General features: G+C 49.4%; 1 protein-coding gene across 1 annotated transcript in view; it reads left to right on the forward strand.

Moving 5' to 3' along the window:
• The window catches only part of LOC136004429 (cilia- and flagella-associated protein 20-like), a 33,229-nt gene extending 17,040 nt beyond the window's left edge, over positions 1–16,189 (forward strand). The window contains exons 3-6 of the mRNA XM_065660915.1: positions 12,873–12,951; positions 14,000–14,112; positions 14,762–14,950; positions 16,070–16,189. Of these exons, the coding sequence (XP_065516987.1) occupies positions 12,873–12,951; positions 14,000–14,112; positions 14,762–14,950; positions 16,070–16,189 (501 nt within the window). The remainder of the gene's footprint in view (positions 1–12,872; positions 12,952–13,999; positions 14,113–14,761; positions 14,951–16,069) is intronic.
• Positions 16,190–18,493: the final 2,304 nt, after the last annotated feature.

Consider the following 18,493-nt stretch of genomic DNA (forward strand, 5'->3'; position numbering starts at 1 on the left):
GGCAAGTCATGCATTTATCAGTTATTTGTTTTGCTAACCCAAAAATTCCGATACATCCATACTCCCTTAAAAAGTGGTCACATAGGGCTTGTGTGTCCCAGTGAGTCTTTTGATGTATGTTTTCTAATATCTGTCTGGTCGGTGGTTTATTAAGGAGTTGCCTCCCATCAGGGAGTTTTCATTTCCCATGTCGATCATGTTTTCCTCCTATTTTACTCAACTCTTTCTCTTCCGACTCACTGAATTTTGGAATCTCCAATTCTTCTTCCTCAGGTAACAGAACCAACATGACTCTCTCAATTCCGTTTTCAGCTGCATCTCTAGCTTCTTGATCTGCTAGATTATTTCCCCTTATTTCGGGTGCCATTCCTCTCTGATGTCCCCTAACATGCACTACAGCTATTTCTTCAGGTAATTTTAATGTTTCCAAGACTTCCAAGATAAGCCCTTCGTGAATCAACCCCCTTCCCTTTTGAATTTAAAAGTCCCCGTTCTTCCCAAATTTTCCCAAAGGTGTGCACTACACCAAATGTGTATTTTGAGTCAGTATAAATAGTTCCCTTCCTATGCGCTAGGTATTCGAAGGCTCTTTTTAGAGCATATAGCTCACACATTTGAGCAGACCAATTTGAGGGTAGTTTCCCTTTTTCAGTGGTTTGCATCTTTTCTCGTTAACTGGCGCTTACCCTGACATCCTTTTTCTCTGTAGACATCTAGAAGATCCATCCACATATATTCTTTCAGCTTAAGGGAGGGCCTGTTCCATTAAATCCTCCCGAATCTTGGTCTGGTATTGTATAACTTCTAAACAGTTATGGGTTAAACCTTCTTTTGGCTCCCCGTATAAGAACTGAGCAGGGTTTAGGCTTTTGTCCACCATTAATGTTAAATCATAATTATTAATTAATATTGCTTCATACAAATAAAAGGGTTTGTCCAGTGAAGGTCCAGCAAGCCCTCAGTCCCATCTGTCAACATGTCTGTTCCCACTTGTCTGCCTGCCCCAGCACTCATCCCATGCTCAAACACAGGAGCTGTGTGAGCTCCTTTCCCCCTTGGTTTTCCCTTTTTTTTTCTTCCTCACAGTTGCTCACCCTGCTCTGCAGGGGCTGCAGATACCTGCTTCTGCAACAGCACTTCTGTTTTAACCCCTTTTTAACTCTGAATGTGGATCTGCTGCTTGTTGCCAGTGACAGCAATCTCTTCCTCCTTATCAGTATCAGATAGGACAGATGTAGAGGGTGCTTCCCTCGGAGGTACTTGTGATACATAATTTTCCAACCTATCTTCCTGATTACTCTGGGTTTGGTGGTTTTGTTTTGTTTTGTTTTTGTTGTTGTTTTTTTTTAACTTTAAACATCTTTCCCCAGTATTACAGGCTGAACAACATCTCTCCAGCTTAGCTTTCTGTTTTTCCCTGTCCTTTTCCAAAGCCAAAATTAAGGGAGCCATATTAATTTTGTATTCTGTCTGTCATGCCGGGTGGTCTCTTAAAGTGAAAAATATATCTGCATACATCACTTCATCCCATTTTCCTTGTCGCTTTAAGAACAACATCAATTGTAACAATGTATTATAGTTCAGAAGTTCCATTGAAGGGCCACTTTTCCCTATCTTCCAATTTATGTAAAGGCCACCCTTGATTACAATATTTGATCAGATTTTTCTTATTCACACTTCCTCCTGGTGGCACCCTAATATCTTTCCAATGAGCTAAAATGCAACCTAACAGGCTCTTTCTGAGAATTTCCCCAGTCTGTTGCCCTCCCATTGTAATCCTTTAAAGATATATGATACGGTTAGCCCTACAATATCATACCCAGAGTAAAAGGTATAATGGAGTGCTGCACCCACAACGGATACACCTAAATTCCAAACAGTTCCGTAAATAAACCTCTTGTCTCCCACCAAAAGAGATAATATATTTCAAACAAGCGGGACACTTAGCTCGGATATACAAACTACAGTGATGACAGATAGGGCAAGGGCTAGTTCGAGCCCCATGCAAAGGAGCTTGAACACTACTTTGACAGTTAACCCCTATATTATATAGGAGCCTCAACTCAGAGAGGCCAGAGATACCGAGGGAGCTTCAAGTTCTCGACAGGACCTGCCCAGGAGCCGGCAGCTCCGCGGACGAGAGCCGCTGACTCACAGGGGGCGGAGCCAGGATCAGCAGCACCAACCCTGAGTGGTTAAAAACCTGCCCCAGGGAGCGCGAGCGACCAGGAGCGCGGCGAGGCAGTTTGCGCAGGCAGGCGAGCGGGATGGTGAGCACCCGTCGTATGGGCAGGGCCCGCTCTGGGAGCTCTGCTCTGGCTGCCCCGGCGGTGGCCAGCATAGGCACCCAGACAGAGCCGATGAGAGGGGAGGCTGCAGTGCAGAGCTCGGAGTGTAGAGAGTGCCTGCACTGGTCTTGTGAGGGAAAGGAGCACGACGGGCAGGGCTGTGCTCGGTGCTCCCTGATGGAGGCCCTCCTGCAGCAGGTGGCTGAGCTGCGGAATGCTATTAGCGGGCTTCAAGATGTCAGGGTAGCTGAGAGGAAGCGGGGCTGCTTGCTCCAGCCCCATACTGTGCAGGGGCCTCAAGCTTCCCCTCCAACTCATGAAGAAAAGAAGGAGGCCACCAACCCGGGAAATTGGTGACAAAGAAAAATAACAAAAGAAGGAGGAAAAGGACAATTAAAAGCAAGGAGCTTCCTCCTAAATCTGTTGTCCCCACGCAGAACCGCTTTGCTGTCCTGCAGGAGACTAATGTGGAAACAAACTTGCACCACAAACAGCCGGATTATGCACGGGTTAAGATCTCTACTGGCGCTACAAAGAAAAAGCGGCGGGTCGTAGTAATAGGGGACTCTACTTTGAAAGGGACAGAAGCACTCGTCTGTCGGCCTGACCCCGTCTCGAGGGAGGTGTGCTGCCTACCAGGGGGACGGATCAGGGATGTTACAGAGAGGCTGCCTGCTCTAGTAAGTTCCACGGACTATTACCCGCTCCTGGTGATCCATGTGTGTGCTAGGGATATAGGTAGTAGTAGACTGGGGACCATAAAGAAAGACTACAGAGCCCTGGGAGAGGTGGTTAGGGGCTCCGGTGCTCAGATAGTCTTTTTGTCAATTATCCAGGACACAGGGGAGGACCAAGAAAAAGCTAGGAGGACTGGCCAGGTCAACAGATGGTTAAAAGGGTGGTGTCATAGTCAGGGGTTTGGGTGTCTTGAACATAAGACTGAAGGTAGTAGGCCAGGTCTACTAGGGGCTGGTGGAGCTGCTCTGGTAAAGAAAGGGAAGAACAGTTTTGGTAGGAGGCTTGCCAGACTGGTCAAGGAGGCTTTAAACTAGATGTGTTGGGGGAGGGGGGCATCATTCCATCCCAACACACCCAGTCAGTTGCCAGCACCTATAATAAATGTTCGGAACAATGTAGATATATTCCAGCTGCTCCAGCCAACGAGCCGGCTTCAATTGGAGCTCGTCTCAGATGCCTCTATTCAAACGCCCATAGCATGGGGAACAAACGAGGAATTAGAGATGTGTGCACATCTACGGGGGTATGATACAATAGGCATCACAGAAACATGGTGGGATGGCTTCTATGACTGGAGTGTTGGAATGGAAGGTTACAGGCTCTTTAGAAAGGACAGGCCTGGCGGGGGGAGGAGGAGTAGCCCTTTATGTTAGGGATAGGCTGGAGAGTATGGAACTCTGTCTGGGGACAGGTGAGCAGTTTACAGAGAGTTTGTGGGTCAGGGTTAAAGGGAAAACAGCCGTGGGAGACATTACTGTGGGAATCTATTACAGGCCGCCAGATCAAGGAGAACCTGTGGATGAAGCACTCTACAGACAGATAGGAAAAGCCTCACGCTCGCAGGCCCTTGTTCTCATGGGGGATTTCAACCACCCTGACATCTGTTGGAATGATGGCACTGCACGGCACAAGCAATCCAGGAGGTTCCTCGATTGTGTGGAAGACAACTTCCTTCTGCAAGTAATAGAGGAGCCGACAAGGAGAGGTGCCATGCTTGACCTTGTGCTCACCAACAGGGAAGGGCTTGTTGAGAATGTGGTACTCCAGGGCAGCCCTGGATGCAGTGATCACGAGATGGTCGAATTTGAGATCCCCAGGAGAGTGAGAAGAGCGTGTAGCAAGCTCACTGCCCTGGACTTCAAAAGAGCAGACTTTGGCCTCTTCAGGAGCCTGCTTAGTAAGGTTCCATGGGATATAGCCCTGGAGGGCAGGGGGGCCCAAGACTCTTGGTTGATATTCAAGGATCACCTGTTACAAGCTCAGAAGTGCTGCATCCCAACTAGAAGGAAGTGCAGCAGGTGGGCCAGGAGACCTCCTTGGCTGGATAAGGAGCTGCTGAGGAAAATTCAAAGGAAAAAAGAAGCTTATAAAAAATGGAAGCAAGGACAGGAGGCCTGGGTAGAGTACAGGGATGTTGTCCGGGAAGCTAGGGACCAGGTTAGGAAGGCTAAGGCCCAGTTAGAATTAAACCTAGCCAGGGATGTTAAGGATAATAGGAAGGGTTTCTACAGGTACGTAGCAAACAAAAAACAGACTAGGGACAAAATAGGCCCCCTGAGGAAGCTTTCGGGAGAACTGGCTACACAGGATTTGGAGAAGGCTGAGGTTCTGAATGACTTCTTTGCCTCGGTCTTCACTGGCAAAGGCTCTGACTGCACCACCCAGTTCTTAGAAGGTAGATGCAGGGGCTGTGAGAATGAAGACCTTGGGCCCACTGTAGGAGAGGATCTGGTTCGAGACCATCTTCAAAATCTGAACGCACACAAGTCCATGGGACCTGATGGAATCCATCCGCGGGTCCTGAAGGAGCTGGCGAATGAAGTTGCTAAGCCACTGGCCATCGTATTTGAAAAATCATGGCAGTCAGGTGAAGTTCCCGACGACTGGAAAAAGGGAAATATAACCCCCGTTTTCAAGAAGGGGAAAATGGAAGACCCAGGGAATTACAGACCAGTCAGTCTCACCTCTGTGCCTGGTAAAATCTTGGAGCACATTCTCCTGGACAACATGCTAAGGCACATGAAAAACAACAAGGTGCTTGGTGACAGCCAGCATGGCTTCCCTAAGGGGAAATCCTGCCTGACCAATTTGGTGGCCTTCTATGATGGGGCTACAGAATTGATGGATAAGGGTAAAGCAGTTGACGTCATCTACCTGGACTTGTGCAAAGCGTTTGACACTGTCCCACACGACATCCTTCTCTCTAAATTGGAGGGATATCAATTTGATGGATGGACCACTCGGTGGATAAAGAACTGGCTGGATGGCCGCACACAAAGAGTTGTAGTCAATGGCTCGATGTCCGGCTGGAGACCGGTAACGAGTGGTGTCCCTCAGGGATCGGTGTTGGGACCGGTCTTGTTTAACATCTTCGTCGCTGACATGGACAGTGGGATTGAGTGCGCCCTCAGCAAGTTTGCCGATGACACCAAGCTGTGTGGTCCGGTTGATATGCTGGAGGGAAGGGATGCCATCCAGAGGGACCTCAACACGCTTGTGAGGTGGGCTGATGCCAACCTTATGAAGTTCAACCACGACAAGTGCAGGGTCCTACACCTGGGTCGGAGCAATCCCAGGCACGGCTACAGACTGGGCAAAGAAGAGATTCAGTGCGGCCCTGCAGAGAAGGACTTGGGGGTGCTGGTCGATGAGAAATTGAACATGAGCCGGCAGTGTGCGCTCGCAGCCCAGAAAGCCAACCGTATCCTGGGCTGCATCAAAAGGAGCGTGACCAGCAGGTCGAAGGAGGTGATCCTGCCCCTCTACTCTGCTCTTGTGAGACCTCACCTGGAGTATTGTGTGCAGTTCTGGTGTCCTCAACATAAAAAGGACATGGAACTGCTGGAACAAGTCCAGAGGAGGGCCACGAGGACGATCAGGGGACTGGAGCACCTCCCGTATGAAGACAGGCTGAGGAAGTTGGGGCTTTTCAGCCTGGAGAAGAGAAGGCTGCGTGGAGACCTAATAGCAGCCTTCCAGTACCTGAAGGAGGCCTATAGGGATGCTGGGGAGGGACTCTTTGTCAGGGACTGTAGTGACAGGACAAGGGGTAATGGGTTAAAACTTAAACAGGGGAAGTTTAGATTGGATATAAGGAGGAAATTTTTTCCTGTTAGGGTGGTGAGACACTGGAATGGGTTGCCCAGGGAGGTTGTGAGTGCTCCATCCCTGACGGTGTTCAAGGCCAGGTTGGATGAAGCCTTGTGTTGGATGGTTTAGTGAGAGGTGTCCCTGTCCATGGCAGGGGGGTTGGAACTAGATGATCTTGAGGTCCTTTCCAACCCTAACCATTCTATGATTCTATGATTCTATATTGCTCTACTGGTTCTTTAGTTCTCCCAAATTTCAACAAATTACTCATACTAATTCGCCCAAATGTTCAATCTGGTCCCAATCGGACCTATTTCCCAGGCAATTAACACACCAAAAATACCAACCAAATTCCATCCACACTTTATCTGCACAAACAAAACATTCAAAGACAAAAATTGGTTTACACACAACACTACAGTGGATAGGACACCAAAACTCAACAAGAGGTTCAATTTCAAAGGACATATATGCTTTATCTGTCTCCGGCCACTCTCCTCAAGGAGAACACGGAACCGTGGATCAATACTCCCCACTCGCTTTGTAGCTGTGCCATGTCTCACAGAAAACACTCATTCACGCAGGGGGCCATCTCTCTATCACCCACTTAGCACAGAATGTTATCTAAGCCAATAATTGGTAACACATAAATCTCAAGCCATTGTTTACCTACCAAAGGTTTGTAATGCCATTAGTGCAGTTACCCCTGTATCAATACCCTAATAAACCAACCCTTGGGGCGAGCACCCGCGCTCTTTACCTCACGTAGGACGTCTCCTCATGACTTATAGGTATCCCCTTGTCATGGTTTAAACCAATCCACACAGCTCGTTCACTCACTCCCCCCCTTCTTTCACTCCCTCTACTCCTGGAGGGATGGAGAGGAGAATCGAAAAGAACGCAACTCCCATGGGTTGAGATAAGAACAGTTTAGTAACTAAAGGTATAACATGAATCAGTACTGCTACCACCAATAATAACAATGATAAGGGAAATAACAAAGGAAGAGAATACAACACCTCACCACCCGCCAACCGATAACTCGCCCCACCCTGACTGAGCACCGATGGATACCTAGTCCAACCCTGCAGTGCACTAGCTCTTCCGGGGTAACTCTCCACTACATCCTGGGCATGACATGCTGTGGTATGGAATCCCTCTTTGACTAGCTTGGGTCAGGTGTCCTGTCTCTGCTTCCTCCCAGCCTCCCCTCCTCCCTGGCAGAGCATGAGGCTCAGAAAGTCCTTGGCCAGACCAAACATTTGTGTTATCAGCTCTGTTCCCAGGCTGAAAATCAAAACACAGTGCTGCACCATATAGTAAGAAGGAGAAAAACAAATGCTACTGCTGAACCCAGGACAGTATCCACCCCTTATTCCATACCATTCACGTCATGCTCAGATCTCACATTTTCAATATACCATCACTCTTATCTCAGTGCACTCTTTTCTTAGTGCATGGACCAGTCCCTATAAAGCTGCTGATTCCATCTGATCCATGATGTCAGGCTCCATCTCTTGTAACAGTCTCTCAGAGCAGGAGAGGCTGTGTGCAGTGTTCACACTCGTGAATAACCTGGGCAATAGTGTCCATTGTTAAGTCCACCCCTCGATCATGAGTCCATCTCTGTGTTGCCTCTCTGCCCTGATGGCCTCAAGTGTCATGGGCCCACCAGGCTCAAAATAATTCACTGTCCCCTTCAGCAGTTTCTGCAACTTGTCACTGAGAACTCCATATAGCTGCCTTCCATCTCCGACGCTTCCAAAGCACTGGAGGGGCCCAGTCGAATAGATACTTACACATACTTTCCCACACACCCTGCCACTCATGACTGTCCAGCCCTGGGGAAAATCTCCTGCTCCTCCTATATCATTGTCTAACTCTAGACAAGACCCAAACCCGACTCTGCTTAACTTTTGAGATCAGATAAAATGGTCATGGGTAGAACACACTGTGTATGTGCCAACATGCTGATCCCCATCACAATCAGCAGGCAGGTCCCAAGGGTACCCAAAGGCCATTCAAACCCTTCAGAACTCTCAAATGATGCTGCTGTACTTGTCCCTGGGGTTGGTGTAGCTGCTGTGCTTGCCGGCTCTCCCACCACCAGCTTCTCTTTTCCTGAGTGCAGATCTTCCTCCTCTGCCTTGCTGGGAAATGCTGCATGCACTCCTGCATCTGCCTGGGGCTCGGCGGGCGGCTTCCGGGGGATGCTTTCGGCCGTCACAGGGCTGGGCTCGGCCATGGGGCTCAGCTCCTCTGCTGCCTCCTCCCGCTGCTCGGCAGCTGCCTCCTTCCCGGTCTCCGGCCCTGCTCCCGCCCCCGCCTGGTCCCCGGGGCCGCTCTCCCGGGACGCTTCAGCCGCCGCCGGCTCCCGGGGCCGCTCCCCCTAGGCTCCCCGCAGCCTCACGAAGATGGAGGCGAGGACAAGGGCCAGGACGGTGAAGAGCAGTGGGGCGGCCAGGTACAAGTCCACAGCCACGTCCATCCCGCGCTGCTGCCGGAGCCTGCCTGTATTACAAGTCATTGCCATAAAGTACAGTGAAACAAGAACCTTAGCCCAAGTCCCACACTTGATAAACACTAACCCAGCAAATACCGGCTCTAAGTAATGTACGGCATTCTGAAACTGTGAGATCAAGAGAAACAACTTCGAGAGCCAATAAATCAGCATTGTGACAAGTGACTATTAATCCAGTCAGATCTGTCATAATCTCAACTCTTTGTGCCCCATGTTGGGTGCCAGAAAGAACTGTCATGGTTTAAACCGATCCACACAGCTCGTTCACTCATTCCCCCCCTTCTTTCCCTCCCTCTACTCCTGAAGGGACGGAGAGGAGAATCGAAAAGAACGCAACTCCCACGGGTTGAGATAAGAGCAGTCCAGTATCTAAAGTATAAAACAAAACCACTACTGCTACCACCAATAGTAACTATGATAAGGGAAATAAAAAGGGAAGAGAATACAACACCTCACCACCCACCGACCGATAACTCGCCCCAACCCCCCCCACCCGACCGAGCATCGACTGATACCTCGTCCAACCCTGCAGTGCACTAGCTCTTCCGGGGTAACTCTTCATTACATCCTGGGCATGACGTGCTGTGGTATGGAATACCTCTTTGGCTAGCTTGGGTCAGGTGTCCTGTCTCTTCTTCCTCCCAGCCTCCCCTCCTCCCTGGCAGAGCATGAGGCTCAGGAAGTCCTTGGTCAGACCAAACATTTGTGTTATTAGCTCTGTTCCCAGGCTGAAAGTCAAAACACAGTGCTGCCCCAGCTACTAAGAAGGACAAAAATGACTGCTACTGCTGAACCCAGGACACCCCTTTACCTGATACATACTAAAAACACCTATGTCTCCCCCTTGGGTCCTACTTTTAAATTTATCAAGGGCTCTAGATGGTATTTATTCCCCAGGAGGTAGAGCCCCTGACACCCTGTCGTGGTTTAAACAAAGTCAGCCATAAATCACGCAGTTGCTGTCTTACTCCCCCCCCTTCTTGCCTTCCCCCTACGCCCAGAGGGACGGAGAGGAGAATCGAAAAGAATGCAACTCCCACGGGTTGAGGTAAGAACAGTTTAGTAACTAAGGTATAACACAAACCACTGCTGCTACCACCAATAATGATAAGGGAAATAACAAGGGAAGAGAATACAACACCTCACCACCAGCCAACCGATAACTCGCCCCACCCTGACTGAGCACTGACAGATACCTAGTCCAACCCTGCAGTGGACTAGCCCTTCCGGGTAACTCTCTGTTACATCCTGGGCATGACGTGCTGTGGTATGGAATACCTCTTTGGCTAGCTTGGGTCAGGTGTCCTGTCTGCTTTCTCCCGGCTTTCCCTCCTCCCTGGCAGAGCATGAGGCTCAGAAAGTCTGTGGTCAGACTAAAACATTTGTGTTATCAGCTCTGTTCCCAGGCCAAACGTCAAAACACAGTGCTGCACCAGCTACTAAGAAGGAGAAAAATGACTGCTACTGCTGAACCCAGGACACACCCCTAGTCTTGTATGTCCTCCTGTTGAATTTATCTTGTCCTTTCCTTTTGTACCTGAACCATACTCCGTTAGCTTACATAAGCCCCAGTGGACTGTCTGGGGGTATTTTGGCCGGTAGTTCCTTGCTCCCTTTCTTCTCAGGACTCGGCTTACCTGCCCCTTGTCCCATACTTATACCCTGGGGTGTCTTTCAGTCTTTATTCAGTTACTCGTTCACTTCATCTCTTCACCGGCCAATTCCCTCGCGAGAGATTGGAACCGCGGTTAGAAAGACTCCGCACTCGCTTCACAGATCCTGGATACCCAGTCCGTGTCTTCACAGATCCAGGCTACCCGGTCCTTGTCTCATTCACACACCGATCACCCCCATATTCCTGCCTAACTGAACAATACTTACAGTCTGTTTTCTTGTCCGGGTCTTCGTGCACGTGAATTACAGGCGACCGCGGTTTCCCTGAGAGCCCTTCCCCCCTTTTGCTTTAGGAGTCCCCTTCCTTGCCCAGGATATAACCTGCTGTCCTGGGTTTACCAGTAGCTGTTTTTCTCCTTCTTAGTAGCTGGTGCAAGCTCTGTTTTGACTTCCAGCCTGGGCAGAGAGCTGATAACACCGATTGTTTTTAATTGTTTCTAAGTAATGTTTATTCTGACCAAGGACTCTGTGAGTCTCATGCTCTGCTGGGGATGAGGGGAGGCTGGGAGGAAGCAGAGACAGGACACCTGACCCAAGCTAGCCAAAGAGGTATTCCATACCACAGTACGTCATGCCTGGGGAGGTTACTGGCAGTTACCTGGAAGGGCATGGTCTCTCTTCGGGGGGGTTGAACTCGTTCGGCGGTGGTATCGTATTCTCTCCTCTTGTTATTTTCTCTTATCGTTATTATCATTTGTGGTAGCAGTAGTGATTTGTATTATACCTTAGTTACTGGGCTGTTCTTATCTCAATCTGTGGGAGTTACATTCTCTCAATTCTCCTCCCCATCCCTCCGGGGGAGTGAGTGAACGAGCTTTGTGGTTGGGTTTAAACCACGACACCTGCAAGTGCCGATGAGACCAGAAGAAACCGAGCAAACTGCCAAAACTGGCAGGGCATGCCTTTTGCTCAAATTCCCCTAGGCCCACGGAAGCAAGGACAAGCCCCCATTTGTGAAATACGAGCTCACTCCTCTAAACAAGATAACAGGGTTTTATTGAGGGACAAAGTCAATAAAGCAAAAGCAACAGTGCTGGGCGTGTGACCGTAGCCAGAGGTGCACTGATTAGCATTTGTTACAGGTTTATATACTTTCACTATTGCATTAGCCATATACATATTCATAATTGCTGTGTATAGGCGGGGAATATTATAACTAGCTCCAGGAACTTATTATCATAAGTCTCCTCCTCTTGGTGCCTGCACACTTCTTTCCGGTGATTGTGGGCAGGGGTCTTCAAGATGAAGTAAGCAGTCTTCCTCATGGTGTACTTTTCACCTTTGGCACAGTTGGATGCCCCAGTAATCACACAACTAGCTGAAACCAGCCATATCTGTAATTCTTCTGATAGCTGGCAAAGATTTAGAACAGTGTGACCTTCCTGCAAAATTTATTGCAGGATGGGCAGACAAGGAGTATCCAAAGCTAGCAGATGCTGGGGAGGCACTGTCTCCAAACTAACTGATAAGTAGAAGGATGGTGTGAAATCATTCACTCATGTTTAGTGGGGCCACTAAATCCTGCTATCTCACCACAGACTTACAACACAAACGTTTTTTTTTTATCCTCAACCTAAGTTAAGCTAAAAGTACTTTAACCCTATGTTTTCCAGGCATTAGCTTTTCTCATATCAAGCCCCCCCCCCCCCCCCCTTTACCTTTGCAAATTCTTTTGCTATGTGACTCCATTTTGCTCAAGAGTTCTGGCCATTTTCAACTTGTTGTCTAATCTTGTGTCTTTAGCGAGCTTTGTTTCTGTTATTGCGAACTCATACAGTTATATCCACATAGCAACACCTATGATTTGTGAAAGCCATTACATTTAAGTGTTTATCACATGGGGAAGAAATTTTGCAAAAGTGCTTTAAATGGAGATAAATTTGAGGGGAAGTGAGCTGCTTCATTAAAACAATAAATCCTCAGCCCCTGGGATTCAGCCACATTGCTTGTGGAGAAAAATGAGTTTGTGTTGGCCCTGCCCTCCCTGATCTTTGTGGGGAGCTGGCTGCATCCAAGTAGCCAAATGCCTGTGCCCCTCAGCAGAGCAGATGATGCCTCTGTGCTTGTGTGTGCTGGAACTATGAAGAATTCCAACCAGGCTCTCATCTGGTCTTGCTCTTCCACAGAGGCAGCCAGCCATGCCATCAGTAGGGACCAAGACCCCTTTGTGACCCATGTCTGGTTGGTGGCTCCCTTTGCTTGCCCCCTTATTGCTCTTACTTGTTTTTACCTCTTGTCCCACTCTAGTTTGATCTTCATCTGACGCTTTAATGTTTGTTTGGGCCTTGAGTCAATGGTATTCACTGTAGCATGTCTGGATAGACCAAAGTCTTGCACTTGGTGTCCGTGTAGCATGCTGGTCTGTAAACTCTTGCTTGGAGTCCTGGCACTTTGAGGCAGTGAGCAAATCCTTGGAAACAGTGATGGCCAGAACAATAGAAGCCAAGGAAACATAGATGTGTCCTCCTGGGATGTTTCCCCCCTCTCAGTGGAGCTGTGGCACCTCTTGCTTCCCTCTCAAGTAAAGGAAGACTGTGCTGTCTGCCCTGCTTTTCTTCCAGGTGCGTAATGGCCACATCAAGCGAATCACTGACAATGACATTCAGTCCCTGGTGCTGGAGATCGAAGGAACTAATGTCAGGTAGGAGAAGGAGAAGGGGCTTGACCCTGGAGCAGAGTGAAAGATGGTGGTGTCCAGCAGATGTCTCCTTCAGACTCTACTGCAATCTTTTTGTCAATAAATTGAAGAGTAATGGTCTCGGGTCAGATGCCTGCTACCCTTCTGTGGCACTACACCACAGTGCCTTTCCCTGGATGTGCTTGGAGAGCTCTCTCATCCTCAGTGGGTCTCAGGGATAAAAAAGAAAAAATAAATCCCATTATTTTTCCATCACGGGGGGGGGGGGGGGGGGGGGGGGGAAGGAAGGCTGTATTTGAATCCCAGTCCCTTGACAGTGCTGCCAATTACTGAGAAAGCAGCACTCTGTCTGCTGCATCTTCTGTTGTCTTAGGCCTGCTCTGCTGCTCTCTCCATATAGCAGGAAGATCAAAGGCAGATATATGAGGGGAGTTGCTTGTGGTGCTTCCCTCCTCCTCTCCATCAGCTGGGAAGAGTGATGCCAGCTCTGTGAGTGGGTTCAGCCCTCCAGGGCTTCTCCAGGGGCCATTGGAGCAGGCAGCTCCTTATAAGGGCAGTGGAGGTTCCTCTCCTGCTGAGTCAATGCTTCCCTTCCTCCTGAGATGTGTTGATATGGAACTTGCCAGGCATGACATGCATGGTTAGGGCTCACCACCTCTGTGTTCCCAGCCATATAGAGCACACAGGGCCTCTGTGGTGTTCTGGAGGGCTCTACCTGTTCAATCAAGGGGAGGAGGAGTTTGCGTTAAGAAACAGCACTGACATGGTTGTGAAATTGGGGAGGTGAAACTGTCCAGGAAGGTGGTTCATGCCCTGGGTGTGAAAAGTGGGATTTGAAATGCATTCTTTGAGCATCTTTTTTCTCCCTGCAGCTACCTCTGAAACTCTGCCTTCTGTTAAAGGAAGCACTGGTTGTCGCTGAGTTCTTATGGTCACAGCTATCTTATTCTGCCTGCCCTCCAATACTATATTAGGTCAAGGGAGAGACTTGGGACTCAGGCTGTGCTCATTATGCTATGTGAGATCCTAAAACGTTTTTCTGTCCTCTCCGTACCACGTACATCACGTGCCCTGTGGACCCAAAGAAGACCCTGGGCATCAAACTACCTTTCCTAGTGATGATCATCAAGAACCTGAAGAAATACTTCATGTTTGAAGTGCAGGTGAGGAGTGTGCAGTGGGGAGGCCCCTCTAGGGACAGGCAAGGAAGGTGCTAGGAGGCTGCAGTCTTACACTGGAACTCATCCGAGGCAGTGAGTGGTCCCCAAAACAGTTTTGCTTTCTTAGCCATGTGATCATAGAATCACCAACTGGTTTGGGTTGGAAAGGACCTTCTGCCTAAGGTCTTATCTCAGTCTCCCCTTTGGCAGGTTAAAGCCATTTCCCAGTGTCCTGTCCCTACAGGCCCCTCTCCAGGTTTCTTGTAGCCCCTTTAGGCACTGGAGCTGCTCTAAGGTCTCCCTGGAGCCTTTTCTTCTCCAGGCTGAACCAGCCCAGCTCTCTCAGCCTGGCTTCAGAGCAGAGCTGCTCCAGCCCTTACAGCATCTCCATGGCCTCCTCTGGACTCACTCGAGCATGTCTATGTCCCTCTGATGTGTCAGGTCTTCTGCTATGGGGGCATCAGTCAGCCCCCAAGCACATTGTTGCTATTCCCAAAAAAGGGTCTATTTCCTGAGTTAAAAATACTTCTGTGATATGGAGGGGTGGGAGAGCCTGCTCTGAGACGGGCAGAGCCTGAGTTTGGAAGAGCTGTTGCCTTGGGGAGCTGGGGACTCTGCTGCCAGGCTCAGCAGCCTTCCTTCCTTGCCCCAGGTGCTGGATTATAAAAACATTCGCTGGCGTTTCCGAGCAAGTAACTACCAGAGCACGACCCAGGTGAAGCCCTTCATCTGCACCATGCCTATGCGACTGGACGATGGCTGGAACCAAATCCAGTTCAACCTGTTGGACTTCACGCGCCGGGCCTATGGGACAAACTACATTGAGACCCTGAGAGTTCAGGTGAGGAGAGACATGCCCACACACACCCATGGTTGGTAATCTTCCTGCTGGCTGGGAGCAGGTTGGTAATCTGGGCTTAACCCTGACTGGTTCCTTTGCCAGTCCTACTCTGAAGAGCACTGTGGGAGGGAAGCAAAGGCCTTACTGAGGCAGCAGAGGTCTTGATGCTGCCTTGCTTCACTGGACTAGACTGGGATGAAGGAGCCCATTTCCATCTTGTTTCTTTTGCTGGCTGTCAGTTGGGGTAGGAGTTGCAGTCCACCTAAAGTTCCTGGCATCCTGCTGGAGGAAGGTCTGCTGGGAATTAGCTGTGTTCTGCCTTACTATCCAGACAACCACTGGCCAAGTGGGAGTCTGGCTGGTACAGACCTAGGGTGTCATGGGCTGTAGATACCCCTGGTCAAGCTTGTTTCCTAGTGTGCGGAGCGACCCTGCCTTCACTGAGCCCCTTGGACCAGAGCTGACACAACGTTTGTTCTTGCTGAGGGCATGGAGTTCCATATGCTAGGGATTCGTGTTCCCTGTGTCCGGTGGTATGCGTTACTTTGAGGAATGCCCATGTGCAGAGTGTGTCTGTTCCTTAGCGGATGGGACTGCTGCGGTTCTGAGATGAACAGGCAGTCAACTGGGAAATGTCTGTCCTCTCACATAGCCATGAGGGGGACTGGAGTAAACTTCTTTGCTGCCAGCTGATTGTGGAGGTAGTACAGCCCTGGACAGTCTCATTCCTGACCTCAGGGAGGTCCTGAAGAGGGAGTGTTAAAAATGCAGCAAGCTGAGGCTGAGAGCGTTCTGGCAAATGCTGATACCAGGGGAGAAGCAGAGGTAGATTCACAGCAAAGGACCCTCTAAGCAACTAAGGCAGATCTCAATTTGCAAAGATGCCAGAGCTTGGCCAAATCTCTTGAGCCAGCTTCCATCACTGGAGAGAGCATCTAACGCAAAGCAGGGAGCATGGGCCACTATTTCTTCTCTGATACACTGTCAGATTCTGAGAGAGAGGCAGTGAGGTCTCTTCTCCAGCTGCTGAGCCAAGGAACCCAGGCTGCTGCATGACAGCACAGATGGATGTGGAAAGATCGCATGGAAAATGGACTGACTCTTTGTTTTGATTCTCAGATCCATGCCAACTGTCGCATCCGACGGGTGTATTTCTCTGACCAACTCTACTCAGAGGATGAGCTCCCAGCTAAGTTCAAGCTGTATCTTCCGGTCCAGAACAAGGCCAAGGTGAGCTAGCCATGGGCAGGGAGGGTGGGAGCAGCAGCTGCACCAGGCTGGCATTCCTTTTCCTCCTCCCACTGTCTTCACAATCCAGAGTTCCTTCTAGCACTGAGCTCTTACAGCTTTGGCTGTCAGCCCAGGAACACCCTCACTGCTGTCTGGGTGAGCAGTGTGTCAGGGTACCTTGCTGAGTGACTTTCCTGCCAAAGCACGTAGACGTTGTCATTCCCATCTAGGAGCAGGGTGAGCTGTGCAGCTGCTCCCCACATCCTTCCTGTTCATGCTGAAGGACTCTGGGCAGGGTGGCAGGCTCCTAGCATTTCTCCGGAGCTTTCACCCATGACTCAGCATGGCAGCTTTGCTCTTCAGAGCTAGCTGCAGCTCCACACTTGTATTCCAGGAGAGAAGCTGTTTGTGTCCTTCTAACCCAAACCCTCTAACCTTACTCCCATCTCATTTCTTCCCTGCTGGGAGCAGACGGTGGTGCTAAGAGGGAAGGGTAAGGTTGTGGCTGCCCAGCAGGAGGCCAAGCTCTACTGGTGATGGGAGAGGAGTCCCTGGCATACTGGCAGCAGTCTTGAGGCTTGTGAGGAAGCACCTTCTTTGCCAGGACCGGCTTGTCTCAGTGCAGAGAAGATTTCTGGGCAGAATTTCAAGGAGCTGATGGAAGATATTGGGTGCTGGTCTCAGTGGGAGGTAGAAGGGAGTATTAACAGCAGGTAACACCTCTGAGGAATCTGTCACTGCCCTCTGGGCTGTGGCAGCCTCTCAGGAGTGTCTGGGGAGTGCTTGGAGCCCTCCCAGTACCATTGTATTGGTGCTGCTGAGTCTACTGTTTCCTTTCTTTTCCCTGCTCTATCCAGCAATAACACCACATTGGGAAGAGATGCAAGAAACATTTGGGGTCAGTCAGAAAACACAAGCAGGTGGAAGAGAAGGCCCTGCTGAGACCAAGTTTTAGATTAGCTCACTTTGCCTACGGTAACTTTGATTCAGCTGGTATCTCTCTTCTGAACAGGACACAATTAACCATGTATCAGCTCTGGGACTACCTTTTGGTGTGTGAGTTGTACAGAACCAGAGTTTTCCTAGCTGTTCCTAAAGTGCTGAGCCCAAACACTGCAAGTGGCCTGGTACTGATCTTGTGTTGCACAGAGGGGTTGTTCCGAGTGGCCGCTGTGCCTCCAAAGAGGAGATACAGCAGGAATTACAGGGTTAAGTGTACCCTCTTGAAAATACCGATGTTGTTTTTTCTTTCCTTGTTTTCCATCTCTTGTTTTATATATGCTCTAAATATGGTTGTAATACTAACTCTTGGAAAATTATTAAACATTTGACAATAAGTCAGCTTCTGGCTTCTTCCTCCTTTGACGGATCCTTTAAGTTGCACATATTAGTGCTTCACAAACTGCTGAAGAATTTCTTTAGGAACCCAGATGTTAGAATTTGCCTCTGAATGTGACTTTGATTGTCACTCTCACTGTTCAAGGGATGGCACAGATGTGAACAGCAATCTGGAGAGAGGAAAAATAATAAGGTTTCCCTAGAGAAAGCAGAATCTGTCTCCAGTGCTTGAAATTTGTGGTATTCTACCTGTGACAAAACCTCATGCGGTTCACTTTTAGTCCATGGAATTGTTTTTTTCATTCCCTTCTTACTTGAAGCTGTTTTCCCAGCAGTGACAAACTGGTCTTAATCTGCCTGTTAGGGCACAGCTCTGTTTGCTGTGTAGTTAACCAACTCAGCTCAGCTCTCATCCAAGCCTTTCACAGATACTTATAGCAAGAGGCACACAATAGGCTTCCAGCTGCTAAATTGTCCTTTTCCCCAGGGATCAAAGGGGAGATTTAGCAAAGCAGCATAACAGGAGCAGGTCTTTTCCTCTGCTGAAGCTGCCCTTCCCTGCCTCAAACCAATCTGCCTTTGCTGGGGAAAGGCTTGCAGAGGGGTGACTGAAGACCTCTGCCAGTACTGGAGAGTCTGGGAGCAGCTGATGCTTTTCCTCCCTGGATCAGGCTCCCACAGCTACGCTGGTGGGTAGGTACCTAAGCCAGGTCCTGATCCTTCCCTGGTGCTGGCCTGTGCAGTGAATTAGGAAGACTTCACTATCATTATTGTCCCATAAAACAAAGATGGTCTCTCCCAGGAGGAAGAGAGCCTGTTGTGGGACATCCGGCCACTGACTCTCCACCTGGTTTAAAGGTTTGGTATGTCTGTACCCTCATGGTCAGCAGGTCCTCTGTATGGACCCTGATTTATCTATGGCACCTTTAAAGCTAGTGGGCTTTGAACTGGAGCTGTTGCCACGTGGTGCTGGAT

This window comes from Lathamus discolor, chromosome W, assembly GCF_037157495.1.
Source record: "Lathamus discolor isolate bLatDis1 chromosome W, bLatDis1.hap1, whole genome shotgun sequence".
NCBI classification, from domain to species: Eukaryota; Metazoa; Chordata; class Aves; order Psittaciformes; family Psittacidae; genus Lathamus; species Lathamus discolor.